General features: G+C 45.8%; 1 protein-coding gene across 1 annotated transcript in view; it reads right to left on the reverse strand.

The window, feature by feature from the left end:
- The window catches only part of ripk2 (receptor-interacting serine-threonine kinase 2), a 43,006-nt gene extending 21,061 nt beyond the window's left edge, over window positions 1-21,945 (reverse strand). Inside the window, exons 1-4 of the mRNA XM_078398503.1 lie at window positions 21,578-21,945; window positions 6,187-6,340; window positions 4,027-4,182; window positions 2,925-3,082 (exon numbers count right to left, since the gene is read on the reverse strand). Coding sequence (XP_078254629.1) covers window positions 2,925-3,082; window positions 4,027-4,182; window positions 6,187-6,340; window positions 21,578-21,768 — 659 coding nt within the window. The 5' untranslated portion in view covers window positions 21,769-21,945. The remainder of the gene's footprint in view (window positions 1-2,924; window positions 3,083-4,026; window positions 4,183-6,186; window positions 6,341-21,577) is intronic.
- Window positions 21,946-25,858: the final 3,913 nt, after the last annotated feature.

Genomic DNA, 25,858 nt, shown 5'->3' on the forward strand with positions numbered 1-25,858 from the left:
TTTTGGGCCTCTTGCTGAATTCTGAACCCACCCCCTCTCCCTTACTCTTTTTCTCCAGCATCTTGTTCCACTCTCTGAACCTTCTGCTCATGCTGCCGGCCACGTCCTAATCTCTGGCAGCAACTGACAGCTGTACAAGCTTGATAACAGCAAAACCTTCTCCGTGTCCACTGCACCGCTTCCTGCAGACGTCCGCATCGTGACCCATTGCTGATGGTGCAACGCTGGCTGATTAAAATGTAATCAACTGTGGTTTGGAGTGGCACAGAGGTCCCAATCAAACCTTCCCCCCCTCACCTTAAACCCTCACCCTCTGGTTCTGGATTCCCTACTCTGGGTACAAGACTCCGTGCATTTACCCGATCTATTCCTCTCATGGTCATAGACACTTCAAAAGATCGCCCCTCACACTCCTGCGCTCCAAGGAATACAGTCCTATCCTGCTCAATCTCTCCCTGTAGCTCAGGCGCTCGAGTCCAGACAACATCCTCGTAAATCTTCGGTGCACCCTTTCCATCTTTCCTATTATAGATGCGGCACAATGGTAGAGTTGCTGCCTTACAGCGCCAGAGACCAGGGTTCGATCCCGACTACGGGTGCTGTATGTACGGAGTTTGTACGCTCTCCCCGTGGCCTGCGTGGGTTTTCTCCGGGGTCACCTGTTTCCTCCCACACTCCAAACACATACAGGTTTGTTGGCTAATTGGCTTGGTATCATTGTAAATTGTTCCTAGTGCGTGTAGGATATTGTTAGTGTGCGGGGATCGCTGGTTGGCGCGGACTCGGTGGGCCGAAGGGCCTTTATCCGCACTGTATCTCTAAACTAAACAGGGCGACCAAAACTGAAACCCCCTCTAAACGTGACCTCAGCAATGCCTTGTTCAATTGTAACATGACCCTCCAACTGTACTCATATCCATGAAGAAGTTGTGGCAGGGGATGCGGGTGGGAGGGGAGGGGAAGAGGGGCGAGTTAGCTGACTGAAGAGAGCACAGAGATTGCAAGCACGGAGGTTGTTCCTTAGCCCACATGGGCACAGGGTGTGGGGAGGAGGAGAGAAGGACTTGGACAGTGGTACTGGGGAAGACCACTGGTCGTGGGAAGGAAAGAATAGGCACATTTAGTCTAGAGATACAGTGTGGAATTTTACAATTTTTCCAAAGACAATTAACCTACAAACTTGTACGTCTTTGGAGTGTGTGGGGAATCCAGAATGCCCGTGGAAACCCCATGCAAGCCACGGGGAGAAAGTACAAACTCCGTACAGACAGCGCCCGTAGTCAGGATCAAACCCTGGTCTCTGGCACTGTAAAGGCTGCAACTCTACTGCTGCCTCCTCGTGTGTGAGAATGTGAGGGAGAGCTGACCACAGTGAGGAAGTGGTCACAGCATATTTGCATGTCGGGCCAAGGTTGAAGCAAAGCAATCACGCTTCTCTCGACTCCGAAAACACCGGTAAAATGGTGAATCATCAGATCCAACTTCACTTCGCAACCGAGTTTCCCAAGCAGCGGAAAAAACTGCTATTAAATTGAAACGGATCTCAAACCATGAGAGTGGTTCCCAATTATCATGCTGTAGTTATAGCTCACCTCTCCGCACAGGGGACCTGCCATGTTCAAAGTACGTTCATGGAAGGCCGGAATGAAATATTTCACACAGCCTTTTCCCCCCCGAGGGTTGGGGAATAAAGAACTAGAGGTCATAGGTTTAAGATGAAGGAAGGAACTGCAGATGCTGGTTTAAACCAAAGATAGACACAAAATGCTGGAGTAACTCAGTGGGACAGGCAGCATCTCTGGAGAGAAGGAACAGGTGATGTTTTGGGTCGAGACCCTGCTTCGGTGATCCCAGTCTGAAGAAAGGTCTTGACCCAAAACGTCACCTATTCATTTATAGGAACGTTGCCTATTTCCTATAGGCGATGTTTTGGATCGGGAACCTTCTTCAGACTGGTAGACACAAAATGCTGGAGTAACTCAGCGGGACAGGCAGCATCTCTGGAGAGAAGGAATGGGTGACGTTTTGGGTCGAGACCCTTCTTCAGACTGATGTCAGGGGAGGAGGCGGGACAAAGATAGAATGTAGTTGGAGAAAGGTAGTTAGTTCTTCAGACTGGAATAACTCTGAAGAAGGGTCTTGACCCGAAACGTCACCCGTTCCTTCTCTCCTGAGTTATTCCAGCTGAGTTATTCCAGCATTTTGTGTCTAAGGTGACATGGGAAGATTTAATAGGAACATGAGGGGCACTTTGTTCCCCCCCATAAAGATGGTGGTTCACATATGGAACGAAGGCTGGAGCAATCTTTTAAGGCAGTTTCTACGACAACATTTAACGGGCTTTTTTTCAGGAACATGGAGAGGAAGGGTTTAGGGAGACGGGTCAAATATGGGCAAATGTGACCGGCTTAGATGAGAGACGCCAGGCCGAAGGGCCTGTTTCCATGCTGTATCTCTAAACTAAATTAATGATCGGCACAAAATGTTGGAGTAACTCAGCGGGTCAGGTGGCATCTTTAGGCTTTAGACTTCAGAGATAAAGCATGGAAACAGGCCCATCGGCCCACCGAGTCTGCACCGACCAGTGATTACCCCGTACACTAGCATTGTCCTACACACTATGGGCAATTTACAATTTTTACCGAAGCCAATTAACCTACAAACCTATACGTCTTTGGAGTGTGGGTGAAAACTGGAGATCCTGGAGAAAACCCAAGGTACAAACTCCGTACAGACAGCACCCGTGGTCAGGATCGAACCCGCGGCTCTGGCGCTGTCAGGCAGCAACTCTGCCGCCGTGCCACTGGGGCATCTCTGGAGGAAACGGATAGGTGCATTCTCGTGTGTGTCCAAATTATATCGCTTACTGTCTTATGAAAGTGATAGTGTTGAGTAACCGTTGAAGAGTCTTCAGTTCCGCTTACCTGTAAATGTCGTGCTTTACATCTGCCCGTTTGACTTTGTTCGGCTCGTACTGTTCGGGGGCCATGTAGATTACTGTCCCCCCGGTGGTGGGAGATTTCAGGCCCGACGATTTACTCATGGTTAAACGCCGCCACTTTGATAGTCCAAAATCTGCAATCTTAACGAGTAACCACACCCATCACAAAAGTCCGTTAGATAAACACATTAAAACCTTAATGACCACATGAATCAATCATGTGTAGGAAGGAACTGTGGATGCTGGTTCACACCGAAGAGAGAGACAAAATGCTGGAGTAACTCAGCGGGTCAGGCAGCATCTCTGGATAGATGACGTTTCGGGTCAAGAAGGGTCTCGGCCTGAAACGTCACCCATTCCTTCTCTCCAGAGGTGCTGCCTGTCCCGCTGAGTTACTCCAGCATTTTGCGTCTAAATCAATCATGTGTTCAAGGAGAAATAAATCACTGTGTTAACTTATGATGAGATTGGGCACACCTCAAAATGTCCGAATATCCCACGTGAAATTAAATGAATTACAACAGCTCAGCAGGGTGGCGCAGCGGTAGAGTTGCAGCCTTATGGAACCAGAGACCTGGGTTCGATCCTGGCTACAGGGTGCAGTCTGTATGGGAGTTTGCACGTTCTCCCTGTGACTGCATGGGTTTTCTCTCGTTGCTCTGAGTTCCTCCCACATTTCAAAGTCGTGTAGGTTAATTGACTTCTGTAAATTGTCCCTAGTGTGTGGGATAGAACTAGTGCACAGGTGATCGGTGGTTGGCATAGACTCGGTGGCCCGAAGGGGCTGTTTCTGCACTGTATCTCGAAAGTCTAAAACATTCCCAATACTGTTCTAGACCATGATATATTGCTTACAGGTAATTAGCTGATTCATTTTTATTTTCTGTCGTACAATTATGAGTCGGTCACGAAGTGGAAGTCTAAAGGATTAGCCAAAGGGCCTGTTTCCACGCTGTATCACTAAAGTAAACTGAACTAAACCCGTTCCCATTACTGTATGACTCATTGACACCATAATCTTCTATCAAGCATAATACGATGAAGTGGTGAATTGGCGAATTAAGACCGTGCATACGATTTCTTACCTTCACGTGGAATTCACTATCCAGCAGAATATTCTGGGCCTTCAGGTCGTGATGCAGCAATGGTGGGTTCATGTTGTGCAGGAAATTCACTCCAAGGGCAATTTCATGTAGAATACGGAGTCGTAACGCCCAAGGGAGAATGGGATAGGTTTCTTTCTATGTCAGAACAAAAGCATACATCCATTATTAGAAAATTAATCTAATTATTGTTCAGCCAGGGAAAATCATGTGATAAAACAACCTAGTTAGAAACATGAATGTGGGGCATTCAGCATTTAGACTCCAGTTAATTTAGTTTAGTTTAGTGATACAGTATGGAGACAGGCCTTTCAGCCTACCGAATCCATGCCAGCCAGCCACTACACTAGTTCTGTCCTACACACTAGGGCCAATTTACAAAGGGCCAATTAATCTACAAACCCACATGTCTTTGGAGTGTGGGAGGAAACCGGATCACCCGGGGAAAACCCATGCAGTCACAGGGAGAACATGCAAACTCTGTACAGACAGCACCCGTGGTCAGGATTGAACTTGGGTATCTGGCGGTGTAAGGCAGCTACTCTACTGTGCTGCCCGATCGAGGAATGTATATTGGACATGCTGGAAGACAAACAATTTAAAGCACATAATTAGCCCCGCCATTTTCATTGGGGATCTATGTATGATTTTCACGAAACCAGTGCCTGCTTTAGAACAGCCACGAGGAAGTGGAAGTGCATTCCTCAAAGAGGAACGCAGCGGTAGAGTTGCTGCTTTACAGCGAATGCAGCGCCGGAGACTCAGGTTCGATCCTGACTACGGGTGCTGCACTGTAAGGAGTTTGTACGTTCTCCCCGTGACCTGCGTGGGTTTTCTCCGAGATCTTCGGTTTCCTCCCACACTCCAAAGACGTACAGGTATGTAGGTTAATTGGCTGGGTAAAATGTAAAAATTGGCCCTAGTGGGTGTAGGATAGTGTTAATGTACGGGGATCACTGGGCGGCACGGACTTGGAGGGCCGAAAAGGCCTGTTTCCGGCTGTATATATATGATATGATATGATATGAACCTACAATGGTTCTATATATAGGCCTTCATCACAATATTGTGCACACAGCTTAGAAACAAGGGGTGACGCAGAGGGGGGTTGGTGGAATAAAACTACAACCACCAACCTTCTGGCTGAGATTGGAACAGCCGTAATTTAAAGCATATGAGCAGCGGAACCACTGGAAGCTGCATTGTTGCAATTTGGGTTCCGTGTCCGGGCGGCACAGTGGTGCAATGGTAGAGTTGCAGCCTCACATTGCCACCTGGGTTCAATCCTGACTACGGGTGCTGTCTGTACGGAGCTTGTACATACATTCTTCCTGTGACCGTGTGGGTTTTCTCCGGCTGCTCCAGTTTCCTCACACGTTCCAAGACGTGCAGGTTTGTAGGTTAATTGGCTTCTGTAAATTATCCCTAGTGTGTAGGTTAGAGCTAGTGTGATTGTTGGTCGGCATGGACTCGGTGGGCCAAAGGGCCTGTTTCCACAGTGTATCTTTAAGCTAAGCCAAGTCTGAAGAAGGGTCCTGACCCAAAAAGGCACCTATCTGTGTTCTCCAGAGATGCTGCCCTCCCTAACCAACAATTGACCTAGCAGGGCACCACCCTGCCTGAGGTCATCTGTTACCGCCTCCAATTGTCCTTTTCCCACCTCCAGCTCTTCCACCCAACCCTGTACCTCCTACTTTCAGCCTGAAGAAAAGTCCCAACCTGAAATGTCATCTATCCTTTTTCTCCATAGATACTGCCTGACCTGCTGAGTTACTGCAGACTTTGAGTCTATCTTTGGTATAAACCAGCATCTGCCACTCTTTGTTTCTACGTGCCGTCTGACCCGCTGCATTACTCCACAACTTTGTTTTGTTTTTTTGTAAACCAGCATCTGCGGTTCCTTGCATCTACCTAGTTACCATGTGTCGGCTTTGAATAGATCCAACAGCAACCGATGTACCGGACATATTTCTGTAGCCCATGATCAAAGTCCAATGGGAAAATTAATCTGAGAACTTAAAAATATGGAGAATCTCAGAGATGGGTGATTAATCCAGGGGAAAACAAAGAGAATCTTGCTATTTTTTTTATTGCTAGAATTTTCAACATGCAGGGAAAACCACCTTATATTGAAAGGATTACCTGATGAAGGAGTTGATCCAAGGATCCATTGCTCATGTATTCGGTCACAATGCCCACGAATTCGGGTTCATTGCAAATACCATAGATTTGGATTATGTGGGAGAACCTGGCTCTGTGCAAGACCTCTGCTTCTTTCAACAGAGTGTTCCTTTCACTTGAGGGGGGAAAAAAAAAAAGAGAAATAATTAGATTAGAATTAGAATCATGTATACGTGTAGTTTCTTTGTCACCTTCAGGGCAATTATGAAAGAAACAAAGAAGTCAGAGGATTCGGAATGCCGGAATAACTCAGCGGGTCAGGCAGCGTCTCTGGAGAACATGGACACGTGAAGTTTCAGATTGAGACACTTCTTCAGGAGAAGGGTCTCGTCCCGAAACGTCACCTTTCCATGTTTTCCCCAAGTTCATAAATTCTTGGAGCAGAATTTAAATGGTGGATTAAATGGTGGAGTGGACTTTGATCGGCCGAATGACCTAATACTGCTCCGGGAACATATGACTACAAGAAATAGGTACGGGATTGCGACCTCTTGACCCTGACCTTTTACTTCAGTCCATTTTCCTGCACTATCTCCAGATTCCATTGTTCCCTCAATGTCGAGATATCTTTAACTCTCTAGTTCGAACAAATCCAATGACTGAATCTCCACAGCCTGCCAGGGGATAGAATTCCAAAGGTTCACCACTGTCTGACCGAAGAGATTTAAACGTGGAACATACAACACAGCGGCACAGAGACGCAGGGGTAGAGCTGCTGCCTTACAGCGCCAGAGACCTAGGATCGATCCTGACTACGGGCGCTGTCTGTACGGAATTTTGCGTGACCTGCGTGGGTTTTCTCCGGGTGCTCCGGTTTCCTGCCACACTCCAAAGACGTGCGGGTTTGTAGGCTAATTGGCTTTGATAAAATTGTAAATTAGGATCGTGCTAGTGTACGGGGACCACTGGTCGGCGCGGAGTCAGTGGGCCGAAGGTCCTATTTCCACACTGTATCTCTAAACTAAACTAGACAGTACAGCACAGATTAATTTAACCGGCATCATGTTCAGCACGGACATTAGTTCAGTTTAGTTTATTGCCAAGTGTACCGAGGTACAGTGAAAAGTTTTTGTTCCGTGCCAACCAGTCAGCAGAAAGACAACACATGATTACGGGCCGAAGAACCAGTTCCTGTGCTGTATTGTTCGATGTTCCACGACGTCCATTGATACAATAGATGGATTTTGGGGCCTGAGTGAAGGGAGCAGATTTCCAGTCACAGAGGGAGGATGCTTAACAGAGGTGGAAGAGAGCACAGCAGTCGGGCTCTCATGCCAAAGGATCGGAATTTCCAAACAGTAAAAACACCGCCCCACAGCACCAGAGATCTGTATACCTCCTGCTTCCTCAGCAAGGTCAGACCACACACAAACCCACTTCCCTTCTATTGGCTCCATTTATACCTCACGCTGCCTCGGCAAGGCCAGCAGCACAATCAAGGTCGAGTCGCACCCTGGCCACTCCCTCTTCTCCCCTCCCCCGCCGGGCAAAAGGTACAGAACTGTGCAAATGCACACCCCCAGATTCAGGGGCAGTTTCTCTTCCCAGCTATTATCAAGCAACTAAATCATCCTACCACAACTAGAGAGCATTCCGGAACTACTATCTACCTCATGGGTGACCCTCAGACATTCCTTGATCGGACTTTGCTGGCTTTACCTTGCACTAAACATTATTCCCTTGTACTGTAATACACTGCAAATACACTGTACACTATATGGCTCGATTGTAATCAAGTATTGTCTTTCCACTGATGGGATAGCATGCAACAAAAGCTTTTCACTGTACCTCAGTACACCTGACAATAAACTAAACTGAAACTGGATTCAATCGTCACCTCAGGCCGTGTGGGTGTGGAATTTGCATGTTGAAATAAGGAACTGCCGATGCTGGTTTACAAAAATCGACACAAAGTGCCGGAGTAACTCAGCGGGTCAGGCAGCATCTCCGGAGAAAAGGAATAGGTGATGTTTGGGGTCGAAACCCTTCTTCAGACTCTCATATGTTGATACAGGTGAGGGGGGGGCAGATGGTTGGACAGGGGCCAGAAATGAAAGGACGGAAGGATTGAGGAATTGCAAATTGTGAAGCTCGAGGAAGGAATGTACAGTAGGTTGTATGGGGGGGGGGGGGGGGGGGGGGGGAATCTCAGCCTTACCCGCTGAGTCACTCCAGCACTTTGTGTCGTGTGGAGTTTGCATAGTCTTCCTTTGACTGTGTAGGTTTCCTCAAACATGCCAAAGAAGCATAGACTGGTAGGTTAATCAGCACTGTAAATTTGCATTCCGTGTGCAGGCAGAAGGGAGGAGATAATGAGGACATGGGAAGAACAAAACAAAAGGGATTAATGCGGGATCAGAGTGAATAGGTGATTGATGATTGTTGAGGACTCAGAGGGCCAAAGGGCATCTTATGACTGTTATGAATGAAATATCGTAATAGAATTTACTTCGGGGAAATAAAGGGGATTCCCCCAGTCTGTGGTTCTTGGAAAATTTGCTAAGAGTTTAAAAAACAATTTATTAACCATTTCCACAAGAAATTTTCAGATTCCTGGAGTTGATTTGCATCGTGAAATTTAAGTAAGAAACAAAACTGCATGGCAGAATCGATAATTCATTCATGGCAGGTGCAGATCAAATGATCAAAGACATTTGGAAGGGCTTGTTGTTTTAGTTTCAGAGATACAGCATAGAAACAGCCCCTTCGGCCCATCGACTCCACGCCGACCACCGATCACCCGTGCACACTAGGTCTCTGTGGCGCAGCGGTAGAGTTGCAGCACCCGTAGTTGGGATCGAACCCGGGTCTCTGGCGCTGTGAGGCAGCAACTCTACCGCTGCGCCATTATCCCGCCCCACCACCTTGTTGATGGGGGTGGTGGCACTCTCTCTATATCAGAAGGAGCGTGGTAAAAAAAAGTTCCTTTCAACTTAAACACCAGGGTACGGTTTCTTGAAAGATTTAACAAAAAACTATTTGGAGACCATCTCTACAGCAGCACTGGATTGGTGTTCACCCTCTCACTTTCTTTGGTCAACAACCATCGCTTTTGTCATGCTGACATTAAGGGCTAGGTTGTGTAGGAAGGAACTGCAGATGCTGGTTTACAATGAAGGTAGACACAAAGTGCTGGAGTAACTCAGCCGTCAGGCAGCATCTCTGGAGAAAAAGGATGGGTACATTTAGGATCGGAACCCTCAAGGTATAGATTGTTATCCTGACACCATGCTACAAGATTCTCGGTGTAGTCTCCCAATTAAAGACTTCCACTATCATAAGAAGTCACTATTTCAGATTGGAAAGTATTCACAAACTACCGAAGTGTCACTTTCAATGATGCATTGGTCTCCAGCGTTTAAACTAATATTTTTAAAGTCCCATGTAGCTGAACCACAATGGGGAGGCACAGTGGCACAGAGGTAGAGTTGCTGCCTCACAGCGCCAGAGAGCCGGCTTCGATCCTGACTACGGGTGCTGTCTGTGTGGAGTTTGTACGTTCTCCCCGGGACCAGCGCAGGTTTTCAAGAAGCAGAGGAATAGGTTTAAGGTGAGGGGGGGGGGGGAAGATTTAATAGGAACTGGAGGGGTAGCTTTTTCCACACAGAGGTTGGTGGGTGTATGGAACGAACTACTGGAGGAGGTAGTTGAGGCAGGTACTATCGCAACATTTACGAAATGTTTGTACAGCTACATGGATAGGACAGGTTTATAGGGACATGGGCCAAACGCAGGCAGGTGCGACTAATGTAGGTGAGACATGTTGGTCGGTGTGGGAAAGTTGGGCCGAAGGGCCTGTTTCCATACTGTATCACTCTATGACTAGTGAGGAAGATACAAAAGAAGATGAAGAATGTCATTAAAATTATTCCTTCAAATAGCACAAGTTAATCAGGATTGTGCTAGAGTTGCATCACCCGTAGTTGGGATCGAACCCAGGACTCTGGCGCTGTGAGTCGGCAACTCAACTCTGGCTGGCACCGCCTTCAAATTAGAAACAAGAAGATAAATCAGCAAAAGCATGAGTTACTCCAATGCTTTGTGTCTTCTTGCACAAATCTGTCCTGTACAGGAAGGAAATGAAGCTAATTTTGATAACACAAATTTCTTCTCCCCCACAAAAGAACATACTATTCTACAGCCAAGCAAAAGTGCTGAAGGTATTCAACGGGTCTCTCCGACATATTAATCTACATTAGAGCTTTCAAATGAAATGTATAAACATGCTTCCAAGATGGCGGCCAACCCAGGCAAGTATTTGTGTGCGAGCCACATAAGCAGATCTACAATCACATATTACAATCCACAGTTTTAAATCTCTACTCCGACAGCAACATTTCTGGCTTTACCTTGCACTAAACATTATTCCCTTTATCATGTACCTGTGCACTGTGGACGGCTCGATTGGAATCATGTATTGTCTTTCCACTGACTGGTTAGCACGCAACAAAAGCTTTTCACTGTACCTCAGCACACCTGACAATAAACTAAACTGAAATGGAAATGAAACTTAAAACACCAGTTGTGAGGCATTTATAACCATTCACTTGCATTTCAAAGTATGGAGATGTTTTGAGTTAAATCAATCGCAATCTACCTAGATTCTTTATTAATTTGTAGCCATCACAGTTTGGTTACATCTCATGTTACCAAGTCAAGTGAATGTACATTCAACAAATAACCTCAGCTGATACCTCAATGCATCATTGTCAGAAGACTGCATTATTTGTCCATGTCTTCTTTTAGCTGAGGCACAGAATAAACTACAGGCAACATCAGCGAAACCAAAACAAAGCGACACCATTAAGAGGGAGCTGTACACAGATTCAATGACATTCTACTCCCAATTAGCAATGCTAGTTTAGTTTAGATATTCAGGCATGGAAACAGGCCCACCGAGTCCACGCCGCCCAGTGACCCCGTACACTAGCACTATTGTGCACACACTGGGGACTATTTACAATTTTACCAAAGCCAATTAACCTACAAACCTGTACGCCTTTGGAGTGTGGGTAGAAACCGGAGCACCCAGAGAAAACCCACGCAGATCATGGGGAGAACGTACAAACTCCATACAGACAGCACCCGTGGTCAGGATCGAACCCGGGTCTCTGCCGCTGTAAGGCAGCAACTCTACCGCTGTGCCACCGTGCCGCCCTAATGCTACTTGCTATGTAGAAAACAGCAGCTGCGATTGTCAACAGAATGATTGCTGGATTCCTTTGTCGAAAGCAAAAGGAAATGACAGGTCAGGATGCATCTGAAGTAAGTTTAATTTAGTTTCTGACTGTCACGTGTACCGGGGTACAGTGAGAAGCTTTTTGCTGCATGTAACCAGTCAGCGAAACGACTACACATGATCACAATCAGGGCCTTCCACAGTGTACAGATGCAGGATAAAGAGCCTGTCCCACTTAGGCCATCTTTTTGGCGACTGCCGGCGACTGTCAAAGTCGTAGCAGATCGCCAAACTTTTATTTTACCCGACGACAATGCCGAGTCAGGTCGAGATTACAGCGTCTTCTGAAACATCGCGAAAATTCCCACGCTGACAATGTAAGTACTTGAGAGTTTGGAACTATAACACCTTGTATGGGTTACTTAAAAACCAAGCTTCGCGGTAACAAGGAATAAACTGGATTTACTTCCAGTTTACTAATAGCTGTATTTTAAAAAATAATTTAAAAAGTGGTTCAGTGGATTTTTGTGAAAAGTGTGTGGGCATTCTTTGAAAATGTACGGGAGATGCATATCTGGTTTCTGGGTTGCATATCTGGGTTGGGAGCCCACTTTAAATGTAATGGCTGAGGCCAAAATCATCGCGAAAATTCCCACGCTTACCTGACCGTCAAACTGTCGCCTCCAATCTACCTGTCAAATGTCCTGACGGTAAATAAACTGGTTAAACACAAGCATTTTATGGTATTTTGAAATGACTTTATTTATTTTAATATTATGTGCTTCTAAATGCATCTTAAGAGAACCTATCAAACCTGGGGACAGCATGCGACAGCGCCCATAATAAGCAACGATACCTGGCGACAAGCCAGCTGTCGCCGAGAGATTTCAAACCGTTTGATTTCTCGGCGAAGTGCCGAGATCCACTACGATCTTTGGAAGACTCCTCACGATCATGCCCACGACACCCCGGCGAACTGTCGGCGACAGCCTAGTCGCCGGCAGTCGCCTTAAAATCGCCTAAGTGGGACAGGCCCTTAAAGGGTATAATGTTTAGTGCAAGATAATGTCCGATAAAGTCTGAATAAAGATAGTTTGAAAGTCTCCAATCACCTCGATGTGAGGTCAGGACTTCTCCCTCTTGGTGAGAGGGCAGTTCAATTGCCTGATAACAGCTGGGAAGAAACTGTCCCTGAATCTTTCAAGTTAGTCTTTCAGTTTCACTTTATTTGCCCTACTGCAGATAGCACCTGCTCCTGTTTGTAAAATCTAAACAGAAAAAGGGGAGAAATACTAAGTTTTTGGAATCACAAGTTAAAACCACAAGGTGTCATTTGATTGCATCTGTTTAAAACAAAAGCCTGAAGGCCTTCAATGCAATGAGTATTTTGCATACCCACTAGACTTGATTATCAGTTTAGATTGTGGGGTGTAGGGTGCTGTAAGGACATAGTATAAATATCAGTCACTCCAAATGAATGCAATATACATTCGTTTTCTGGCAATGCTAATCTTGTAACGATCACTGTTGAGAGAAACCACTGTTGTGGGCAGCACGGTGGCACAGCGGTAGAGTTATTGCCTGACAGCCAAAGACCCAGGTTTGATCCTGACAGCGGGTGCTGTCTGTATGGAGTTTGTACGTTCTCCCCGAGAGCTGCGTGGGTTTTCTCTTTGGAGTGTTTCCTCCCACACTCCAAAGACGTACAGGTTTGCAGGTTAATTGGCATCGGTAAGAAAGATAAATTGTCCCTGGTGTGTAAGATAGGGCTTGCCTATGGGGTGATCGCTGGTTAGCACGCACCCGGTGGGCCGAAGGGCCTGTTTCCGCACTGTATCTCCAAACTAACCTAAAGCAGCAAAGGAGACTACTTTAGGTTTAAGTTTGTTCTTGTCATGTGTACTGGGGTACAGTGAAAAGCTTTTCTAGTTTCCAGTTTAACCTGGCATCATGTTTAGCAAGGACTTAGTGGGTCGAAGGACCTGTTCCTGCGTTGCACTGTTCTGTTTGTTGTATGTTAAGTAATATTATGTTGGACTGTTTTTTTGACACAGTGCTTGTCTGAGCTACTCGAAGATGGCAACCTGTTTGTCATAACATCTGATCACTCTCAATTATAAACTGAGAGCCATTTTCTTAATATCTCTGTTTAACAAAACCTGAAGATCTTCATTGCAATCATTATTTTGCATTCCCACCAGACCTGGTTAACAGGTTGGCGACACAGGATTGTAGGGTGGTGTAAGGATGTTGTTTCTTTCGGAGCAATATTATAAACATCAGTCACCCAAAAAGAATATAAAAGACATTTATTTTCTGGCAAGGCTAATCCTGTATTGATCGCTGCTGAGAGGAGTTGCAGGATGTTAACATAGAAAATAGGTGCAGGAGTGGGCCATTCGGCCCTTCGAGCCAGCAGTGCCATTCGATACGATCTTGGCTGATCATCCAGAATCACTACCCCGTTCCTGCTTTCTCCCGATATCCCTCGATTCCATTAGCCCTAAGAGCTATATCTATCTCTCTCGTGAAAACATCAAGTGAATTGGCCTCCACTGCCTTCTGTGGCAGAGAATTCCACGGATTCACAACTCTCTGGGTGAAAGAATCTTTCCTCATCTCAGTCCAAATTGGCCTACCCCTTTTTTTTTTTTAAACTGTGACTCCTGGTTCTGGACTCTCCCAACATGGGGAACATTTTTCCTGCATCTAGCCTGTCCAATCCCCTTAGGAATTTTATATGATTATATAAGATGTTAAAGATAGTTTAGTTCAATTTAATTTGGTTTAGTTCAGAGATACCGCATGGAAACAGGCCCTTCGGCCCAAGTTCACACTGACAGGTGATCACCCTGTACACTTGTTTTATACTGTACAACAATTTAGAAATGTTAATTAACCTACAAACCTGCACGTCTTTGGAGTGTGGGAGGAAAACTCACATGGTCACGGGGAGAATGTACAAACTCCATACAGACTGCCCCTGTAGTCAGGAATGAACCTGGCGCTGTAAGGTAGCAGTTCTACTGCTGCGCCACTGTGCTGCCCCAATAATAGACTTCTCGAATGCTGCCTAAATTAGAGGGTATTGGCTACAAGGGTGTTGGGCAAACTTGAATTGTATTCTCTGCAGCGTCCTAGACTGAAGGGAGACCTGACTGAAAGTATATAAAATTACGAGAGGCATAGATAGGGTAGATAGTCAGAACCTTTTTCCCCCCCAAGGTGGAAATGTCAAAGACGAGCAAGACAAAGCTTTAACGTGAGAAGGGCAACATTTACGAGATATGCCAGGCAAGTTATTTTATACAGAGTAGTGAGTGACTGGAACACACTGCCAGGGATAGTAGTGGAGGTAGATACGATAGTGACATTGAAAAGGCTTTTAGATAGGGTAGGGATATGCAGGCAATGGATGGATATGCATCTCTTGCAGGCACATCTTAAGTGTTGGAAAAACACAGAGACTGCTCTGTGTAATTACTAACATAACAATCCCTCCATTGAAACACTGGCTTAAAGATCACAGGCCTGGGAGGCAAAATAACTTGTTTAGTTTAGAGATACAGCGTGGAAACAGGCCCTTCGGCCCACCGGGTCCGCACCGACCGCACATTAACGCCATCCGACACACACACTAGAGGACAATTTACACTTATACCAAGTATGCCCATTAACCTATAAATGCCAATTAACCTACAAACCTGTACGTCTTTGTTGTGTGGGAGGAAACTGGAGATCTCGAGGGAAACCCACGCGGTCACAGGGAGAATGTACAAACTCCGTACGGACAGCACCCTTGATGGGGTTCGAACCCGGGTCTCTGGCACTGCAAGCGCTGTAAGGCAGCAACTCTACCGCTGCGCCACCGTGCCGAAACTTAACTGAAGTTATTTCATACACAAGTTTACAATGGATGCACCAAGTAAGTAATTACACAGTTTCCTCCCATGTGCATTAAATTAAAAGAAGTTGACTTCAAATTTCACATTCTGACACACCTCATGATCATCAGTACCCGTGATAATCGTGGGTCAGAGGTTGAGGGGAGACTTGACAGAAGTATATTAAATTATGAGCGGTGTAGATAGGTTAGACGGTCAGAACTCCAAGGTGGAAATGTGAAACAATAGAGAACATAGCTATAAAATCCGAGGGGAAAGGTTTATTGAAGATGTATGAGGGCAGGGTTTGTTTTACAGGGTTTGTGTGTGCCTGGAACACATTGTCAGGGATGATGGTGGATTCAGATACAATTGTGGTGTTTAAGAGACTTTTAGATAGGCACGTGGAAATGCAGGGAACTGAGGATATGGATCATGTACAGACAGATGGGATCAGCTGAGCTGGGCATCATGTTCAACACAAAGATTATGAGCCAAAGCCCTCTTCCAGTCCAGTGCTAATCAATGTTCCTTCAAAAATCTTAACTTGACATTTTATATCCGTTCACTCTACCATGTATACATTCTACATCTCTTTTCCTACCATAACCTGTTTTTTTCAGTTCTGTTCTAATGCATAGTTCTATCTCATCCTTTGCCTCATCATAGAGCCGTACAGCGTTGAAACAGGCCCTTCGGCCTAACTTGCCCACGCCGACCAACATGTCCCATCTCGGTTGATCCCACCTGCCTGTGTTTGGCCCAAATCCCTCTAAACCTGCCCTATCCATGTACCTGTCTAAATGTTACAATAGTACCTCTCAGCTACCTCCTCCAGCAGCTCGTTCCATACAACCACCACTTTGTGTGGAAACGTAACCCCTGCAGTTTCTATCCCCCAATCTCCTCACCTCAAATCTATGTCCTCTAGTTCTCGAGGTGCTGTCTGTACTGAGTTTGCAAGTCCTCCCTGTGTCCGTGCGGGTTTTCTCCGGGTGCTCCGGTTTAGTTTATTATCATGTGTACCGAGGTACAGTGAAAAGCTTTTGTTGCGTGCTAACCAGTCAGCGGAAAGACAATACATGATTCCAATTGAGCCATTACAATGGTATAGCTACATGATAAGGGAATAACGTTTAGTGCAAGGTAAGGCCAGTAAAGTCCGATCAAAGATAGTCCGAGGGTCAGCAAAGAGGTAGATAGTAGTTCAGGATTGCACTCTAGTTGTGATAGGATGCTTCAGTTGCCTGATAACAGCTGGGGAAAAAAAACCTCAAGAGTCAATAGAGTTTTATTGTCATATGTCCCAGATAGAACAATGAGATTCTTAGTTGCAGCTGCACAAAAATGCACTTTCAGATTCGATTCTAGGCCAGTTTCCTGGAAGGGTTTCCTCCCGCATTCCAAAGACGCACGTGTTTGTAGTTAAATTGGCTTATGTAAATTGTCCCTAGTGTGTAGGATCGAACTAGCGTACGGGATGGTTGTTGGCCAGTGCGGACTCGGTGGGTCGAAAGGCCCGTTTCCGCGCCGTATCTCTAGTCTAAACTAAACTGTTGTACCACGCGGTATATTGAAAGTAGTGACACGGTTCATTAAGCATGTGATATCTGCCCTGTTGTGAAATTATTCCACGACAACACTATTTGACAGCTGTATGAATTCATGCTAGAGGCGGAATCAATAATAGCATGTTGCTTAGTAAGGGAAAAAATGCTCCATAATTTAACCGCAACACTGCAGCTTATGCTGACTATAAATGGCCACCACTATTGATACTCGACAGTGTTTATGTGCGTTGTCCCTTCCAGGCGGTGGAGGAGGGAATGATTTGCTAGGAACCTGAGGGGTAACTTTTGGTGGGTGTATAGAACGAGCTGCCGGAGGGGGTAGTTGAGGCAGGTACTCTCCCAACATTTAAGAAACATTCGGACGGGTACATGGATAGGATTGGTTCCGTTAGGCGCAAAGATTATTCGTAGGAAGGAACTGCAGATGCTGGTTTAAACCGGATGGACACAAAAAGCTGGAGTAGCTCAGTGGGTCAGGCAGCAACTCTGGAGAAAAGACCCGAAACGTCACCTATTCCTTTTCTCTGGAGATGTTGTCTGACCCACTGAGTTACTCCAGCTTTTTGTGTCTATCTTTGCATCTGCAGTTCCTTCCTACGCATTGGTTTAGAGGGATATGGGTCAAATGCAGGCGGGTGGGTTTAATGTAGATGGGGCATGCTGGGCCGAAGGGCCTGTTTCCGCACTCTATGACACTCTGAACATAGTGTGGCAGAATTTTACACAATGAAAACTATAAGTAATTTAGTTCAAGATAATTCAAGGGTCTTAAATCTGAACAGAACAAACTACAAAGGCATGAGGCACAAATCAGCAGTGGTTGATTAGAAAACTAAATTAAAAAATGACAATGAAATACAATAGCTAACATTTAAAGAATACATAAATGCAAGTATTATTGATCAATTGAAGATGCAGCGATAGAAGGAAGAACGGGGACCTCATTGAAATGTACAAACAGTGAAAGACTTGGATAGAGTGGATGTGGAGAAGATGTTTCCACTAGTGGGAGAGTCTAGGACCAGAGGTCACAGCCTCAGAATTAAAGGACGTCCCTTTAGGAAGGAGATGAGGAGGAATTTCTTTAGTCAGACAATGATGAATCTGTGGAATTCTTTGCCACAGAAGGCTGTGGAGCCTGTCAATGGATATTTTTTAAGGCAGAGATAGATAGATTCTTGATTAGTACGGGTGTCAGGCTTTGTGGGGAGAAGGCAGGAGAATGGGGTTAGGAGGAAGAGACAGATCAACCATGATTGAATGGCAGAGTAGACTTGATGGACCGAATGGCCTAATTCTGCTCCTATCACTTGTGAACTTATGAAGAACAAAACAGCAAAAGTGGTAAGCTATGGCAATAAGTCAAAGATAGTAATAGACCAAAGGAAAAGGTTTATAACTTTGCAGGAAATAAAATCAGTGAAAGGGAACCGAGGAGAGACACAAAATGCTGGAGTAACTCAGCGGGTCAGGCAGCATCTCTGGAGAAAAGGAATAGGTAATGAAGCATTGATAAGGATAACAAAATGAAATGTAAAAAAAATAATGCAGCCCAACAAGGAATAAAAATAAAGCCTTCTTTTAGTTTGTGAAAATGGACTCTTCTTTGCATATGTGATAAGGATTAGAAAATGTTAATGCAAGCCCATTACAGATTGAGATTAGAGGCATTATTTTGAGAATGAGGAAATGGCAGAGAAATTAAAATAGTATTTTGTGTCCGTTTTCGTGGGAGGCGCAGAAACCTTTAAAATAAAATAGTGGAGATGCTGGGTTTGGAATGAATGGGGAACTAAATTGAATAATTATTACTATTAAACTTGTGCAAATCAATGGGACAGAAAAGCATTAAATGCCAATGCCTGATGACCATTGTGAAGGAGCTGGCTGTGGCAATCATCAATGCACTGATTGTAGTCCTTTATGTAGTGATTTGGGGTTTAGTTTAGACACGGTGGAGCAGCGGCAGAGTTGCTGCCTTATAGCGAATGCAGCGCTGGAGATCAGGGTTCGATCCCAACTACGGGCGCTGCCTGGACAGAGTTTGTACGTTCTCCCCGTGACCTGCGTGGGTTTTCTCCAAGATCTTCGGTTTCCTCCCACACTCCAAAGACGTACAGGTATGTAGGTTAATTGGCTTTGTAAATGCAAAAATTGTCCCTAATGTGTGTAGGATAGTGTTAGTGTGCGGGGATCACTGGTCGGCGCGGACCCGGTGGGCCAAAGGGCCTGTTTCGCGCTGTGTCTCTAAACTAAACTAAAATGCTGGAGTAACTCAGTGGGCAGATAGAATCTCTGGATAGAAGGAATAGGTGACGTTTCATTACATGATGCCAACTGATCTCATCTGCCTGTACATGTTCCATATCCTTCTATTCCTTGCATTTCCACGAGCCTATCCAAAAATCACTTAAATGCCACTATCGTATCCGCCTCCACTACCACCCCTGGCAATGAGTTCAAGGCCCCCACCACCCCTGGTGTAAAATACATCTCCACTATCTCCCCCCCCCCCTCACCATATGGCTGTACACTCTCGTGTTGGTCATTTCCGCCCTGGGAGAAAGGATCTGACTGTCTACCCTCTCATGATTTTATATACTTCTATCGAGTCTCCCCTCAACCTCCGGCATTCCAGAGAAAACAATCCGAGTCCATCCAACCCCTCACAGTAGCCAAAACCCTCTCCTCCAGGCAGCATTCTGGTAAACCTCCTCTGCACCCTCTCCAAAGCTGCCACACCAGAAATGAGAACTTAGGGTGACTCATGAAGAATCTGGTGCAAACAAACTGGGGTTTGTGAAAGTGGGTTCTTGGTAGCTGCCCTGGTCTCAGTGGAGCACGGACACATTCCCATTCCCAAGGCCACCAGCATATAATCCAGGACCAGTCTCACCCCGATTACTCCCCCTTCTCCCCTCTCCAATCGTGTAAGAGGTACAGAAGTTTGCAAATGCATGCCTCCAGATCCCATCATCAACTACAGAGCGGTCAATAGACAATAGGTGCAGGAGTAGGCCATTCAACCCTTCAAGCCAGCACCGCCATTCAATGTGATCATGGCTGATCATTCTCAATCAGTACCCAGTTCCTGCCTTCTCCCCATACCCCCTGACTCCGCTATCCTTAAGAGCTCTATCTAGCCCTCTCTTGAATGCATTCAGAATTGGCCTCCACTGCCTTCTGAGGCAGAGAATTCCACAGATTCACAACTCTCTGACTGAAAAGGTGTTTCCTCATCTCTGTTCTAAATGGCCTACCCCTTATTCTTAAACTGTGGCCCCTGGTTCTGGACTCCCCCAACATATTCTGGACTCCCCCAACATGTTGTGGACTCCCCCAACATGTTGTGGACTCCCCCAATGGTCCTGACCTCCCATCTACCTCATTGGAGAGCCTCGGACTATCTGTAATCAACTTTACAGAACTTTATCTTACACTAAACGTTATTCCCTTTATCTTATATCGTACACCAGTACAGTAATACACATCTCCACACAACAAAGAAGCTTTACACTGTACCTCGGTACACGTGACAAAAAACTAAACCATTCTGGATGCCTCCTTGACACTTCAATTCTTGATACAGCAATAGGGATCAGGAGGTTAGCCGAGGTCGCTGCCACAACAGAGCTCTCAGTCCACATGTCTCTCTAAGTACTACTAATAATGACTGTGTCCATCAGCACCATTATTTCTTTGATACACATTCTGTTACTAAGCTAAATACCAGTATGTTTAAGAACAAGAAATATATCTTGATTCCTGGCACACACACATTGTTCCCAGTCGATGTCCCTCTCTTGATATTGCTAATAATGAATATTTCCATTAGCACAGTTGTTCCTCTGATACGCACTCTGTTACTAAGTTAAATACCAGTATGTTTAACAACTAGGAATATATCCAGTTTCCTGGCACATCCAGCAGTCCCAGACTACATCTGTCTCTTCGTTCAGTTTAGTTTATTGTCACGTGTACCGAGGTACAGTGAAAAGCTTTTGTTGCATGCTATTCAGTCAGCAGAAAGACAATGCATGATTGCAATCGAACAATTCAAAGTGTACAGATACATGATAAAGGACCAATGTTTAGTGCAGGGTAAAGCCAGCAAAGTCCGATCAAGGATAGCCCAATAGGTCACTAATGAGGTAGACAGCAGTCTTGATATTGCCAATAATGACTGTTCCCATTAACACACTTTTCTCTGACACACATCCTATTCCTAGTTTAAGAACCAATTTACACATTCTGATGTGCTGCAGCACGTAGGGATTTCATTGCACTATCTGGGACACATGACAATAACACACTCTTGACTCTTGAGGAACATATCCAGTTTTCTGGCAAATTTTCAGCGTTCCCAGTCTATGTCTCTCTCTTGATATTGCTAATGATTAATATTCCCATTAGCACAGTTGGTTCCTCTGATACACATCCTGTTGCTAAGTTCAATACCGGTATGTTTAAGGACAAGAGACCTATCTAGATTGCTGGCACATCCTCCGTTTTCCCAGTCTTCGCCTGCCTCTTGATATTGCTAATGATGACTGCTCCCATCGTTTCCCGGAGGCACATCCTGTTACTAAGCAAGTCGTGTTGAAGAACTAGGAATGTTTCACGTATAACCTGGCAGCACCTTCTTCCACCCTCCACCCCCTCCACCCTCCACCACCCCTCCACTCTCCCGCAGACCATTAACTCCGTGTGATTCCTACCTTTCGTCCATCGGAGTGTCAAACTGTAAACACTTGACAGCCACGTCAATCCTCCAGTCGCTGTGCCGAGCTCTGTACACCACTCCATAGCCTCCTCTGCTGATGTAGTGGAGGTCCACCAGCTTCTGGTAAGGGACCACGTCCAGGATGGATGAGATGGAGGGGGTGTTGCTTCCCTCGGTACACTCCATGGCTCCAGCAGACACTTCCCTGCTCGGTCCTTCGAGGACAAGCCTAAGGACAAAACATGTCCTAGTGCAAGTCCAAGTCCAAGTCCAAGTCCAAGTCCAAGTCCAAGTCCAAGTCCAAGTCCAAGCGCACCTCCTCTCCTCTCCTGTCCTGGGCACCACTGTAACTCGCGGCTCAGAGTAGGGGGAAACACAGCCGCCGGAGCAGCACCAAAGGGTTAATTAATCGCCCAGCAGAAAGGTTACTCCTCTTCCCTCTGCTCACTTTACTAGCAGCAATTCCCCTCCCCTTAGAAAGGAAACTTCAACGCCCTTCCGCCTTCTCTGACTGCGCGGCGCAACCAGAAACCACACCTTCTACGGGAATCCAAACAGGGGTTGGTGAACGGGGCTTCCAAATGCACATTTCTGCACAAACACACACACGCACACACAAGATCAATTGTCTTCCTTGTTTGCTGGCTGTTGGGCCGACTCTGACCAACAAAGTTGGCGCAGTGAAGTAAACGTTTTGGAGAGACACAAGAAACTTGCAAGATGATTGAATCTTGAGCACAACACTTCAGGGGAGACTCAAAAGAAGTCTTAAAAATTCTTAAAGGTCGTTTTTCATTATGAGAGGGATTGACAGGACGTTTATTTTTCCCCTCCAGGGTGGAAATGAATGTCCAACTTTTTAAGTTTAGTGTTTAGCTTAGTTTAGAGATACAGCAGCAGAAACAGGCCATTCGGCCCACCGAGTCCGTGCTGACCTGCAATTCCCGTATCCGAGCACTGTCCTACACTCACTAGGGACAATTTACAATTTTACCAAAGCCAATTAATCTATAAACCTGTACGTCTTTGGAGTGTGGGAGGAAACCGGATCACCCGGAGAAAACCCACATGGTCACAGGGAGAACGTACAAACTCCGTACAGACAGCACCCGTAGTCAGGATCGAACCCGGGTCTCTGGCGATGTAAGGCAGCAACTCTACCGCTGCGCCACTGGGCTGCCCAATGCTAGAGGGCATAGCTGGCTGTAAGGCGAGCAGGGGAAGGTTTAATGGAGATGTCCTCGACCCGAAACGCCACCCATTCCTTCTCTCCTGAGATGCTGCCTGACCTGCTGAGTTACTCCAGCATTTTGTGAATAAATACCTTCGATTTGTACCAGCATCTGCAGTTATTTTCTTACAATTACTGTCACCATATTTTTTGGTTGATAGTGGAAGCTGCTACAAGGTTCGTTAACTCCAGGATGGCACAGTGGCTCAGCGGTAGAGTTGTTGCCTTACGATGCCAGAGACCCTGGTTCGATCCTGACTACGGGTGCTGCCAGCACGGAGTTTGTACAATCTCCCTGTGACCATGTCGGTTTGCTCCGTGTGCTCCGGTTTCCTCCCACACTCCAAACACCATGCAGGTTTGTAGGTTAATTCGCTTCTATAAACTGGCCCCAGTGTGTAGGATGGACCTAGTGTATGGGATGATCATTGGTCACATGGACTTGGTGGGCCAAAGGGCCTGTTTCCATGCTGTACCTCCAAGCCTAGCCAAGCCAACCGAAGCCAAGTCAAACCACCAAGGTTTAATGCTTAACTTCGCTTGTACAGCTTCCAGTATCAACAAAAAAAAAATGTTGAAAATAATTGCTCAGTGTGGTGATTGGCAGTGATTGGACCCTGATGATGCTGGCTGCCTTTTTGAAGCAACTACTCCTGCAGATCCCATCGATGGAGGGGATATCAGTACCCTGATGGACTGGTTAGTGTTCACCACATTTTGCAGAGCACGTCCAAAAAGTCCTATACCACTGACGTGTCATCCATCAGAAAAGGAATTCAGAAGTGTTAGGAGCAAAATTAGGCCATTCGGCCCATCAAGCCCACTCCGCCATTCAATGATGACGGCCCTCTCTTTCCCTCTCAACCCCATTCTCCTGCCTTCTCCCCATAACCCCTGACACCCGCACTAATCAAGAATCTATCAGTCTCTGCCTTAAACATATTTCCATTGACAGCCTTCACAGCCTTCTGTGGCAAAGAATTCCACAGATTCACCATCCTCTGACTAAAGAAATTCCTCCTCATCTCCTTCCCAAAGGAGCGTCCTTTAATTCTGAGGCTGTGGCCTCTTGTCCTAGACTCTCCCACTAGTGGAAACATCCTCTCCACACCCACTCTATCCAGGCATCTCACTTCATCCCATTCTTTTGGTTGGGCTACTTGGTTAATCCTGAAAACGATGACCAAAAGCCAATTCCACAGAGTTTTCGCAAAAGCAAAAAGCGTGAATAGATTTTCAAAATCATTTGATGCCTTTATCCTGTGTCAGCAGTTTGCAAAACACAGATGAATTATTTGCATATGAACAGAAGGAAATAAGTCTCTTCATTTGTCAAGAATTAATTATGGTTCTTCTGAAGAAAACATCCTTTCATTTAATGTCAGAGCTATCACCAAGACAAGGCAACGGCCCAAGAAATTAACTATAAATCCAGAGGTTTTATGGAGTACAAACATCCTACCCTTGATCGGCTGACAGTAATAAACAAGGGCATATTAATTTGTCTAAATCTTGAACCTTCTGTGAAAGCAGTCCCCAGGGTGTGTTCAAATGAATGGTAATGCTCTAATTGCTTAATTACTCATTTGGGATCCAGGATATGTGAGTTGGTTTTGATGGAGATGTTATGAAGGGCACTTAGCTGAGGAGCATAATAGGAAAATTGATGGGGGGTAAATCTCACCAGAACAGGCTTGCCAGACAAAATGTCTGCTTCACGTCTCCCTGAACCCATGCTTACCAGGTCTGAATGCAGAATGGAGAGGGTCCAGAGGAAGTTTGCGAGAATGATCCCAGGAATGGTGATAAGCATAGGATGAGCGTGTGACGGCACTGGGCCTGCGCTCGCCGGAGTTTAGAAGGACGAGGGGATAACTAATTGAAACCTGCCGAATAGTGAAAAGCCTGGATAGAGTGGATGTGGAGAGGATGTTTCCACTAGTGGGAGAGCCCAGGACCAGAGGTCCTAGCCTGAGAATAAAAAGGAAGGAGATGAGGAGGAATTTCTTTAGTCAGAGGATGGCGAATCTGTGGAATTCATTGCCACTGACGGCTGTGGAGGCCAATTCAATGGATATTTTTAAGGCAGAGATAGATAGATTCTTGGTTAGTACAGGTGTCAGGGGTTATGGGGAGAAGGCAGGAGAGTAGGCTGTGCCACCGTGCTTTGCGGCAGCATCTGCAATGGTACATGCCTCAATTACCTCCTCTGGCAGCTCGCTCCGTATACCTCTGTAAAAACGTTGCCCCTCAGGCTCCTATTAAATCTTTTTACTGCCCACCTTAGATTTGGAATTGAATTGGATTTGGGCATGGATGCCTTTGAAACAGAAGAGATTTGGGAATGTTCAATATATCTAGGCGATAATGCCATCTCTACATTGTGTAACATTGGGGATGTTTACAACTTCACAAGGTATTGGAGTAGAATTAGGCCATTCGGCCCATCGAGTCTACTCCGCCATTCAATCGTGGCTGATCTCTGCCTCCTAATCCCATTTTCCTGCCTTCTCCCCATAACCCTTGACACCCGTTCTAATCAAGAACTTGTCTATCTCTGCCTTAAAAATATCCACTGACTTGGCCTCCACAGCCCTCTGTGGCAATGAGTTCCACAGATTAACTTCCCTCTGACTAAAGAAGTTCCTCCTCACCTCCTTTTTAAAAGAGCTCCCTTTAATTCTGAGGCCATGACCTCTGGATCCAGACTCTCCCACCAGTGGAAACATCCTTTTCACATCCACTATCTACGCCTTTCATTATTCTGCAAGTTTTAATGAAGTCCCCCCTCAACCTTCTAAACTCCAGTGAGTAGAGGCCCAGTGCTGTCCTACGCTTGGCCTCATTGGGTATACAGCACAATAGGAGATGAAAGCAAGTCATGCCTCACGAAAGAAGCTGAAGAAGAGAAAAAAGGACTGGCTGAAAGGTTATTCTATCAAGATTGTTCTGGGAGCATTCCTTCTAGCCTAACCTGTTCAAGCAGCGATGTAAGGCTAGAGCTTTCATGGGCATCGTGACAGGAGAGAGAGAGTAGGAAGCGCA

This window comes from Rhinoraja longicauda, chromosome 4, assembly GCF_053455715.1.
Source record: "Rhinoraja longicauda isolate Sanriku21f chromosome 4, sRhiLon1.1, whole genome shotgun sequence".
In the NCBI taxonomy this organism is placed as follows: Eukaryota; Metazoa; Chordata; class Chondrichthyes; order Rajiformes; family Arhynchobatidae; genus Rhinoraja; species Rhinoraja longicauda.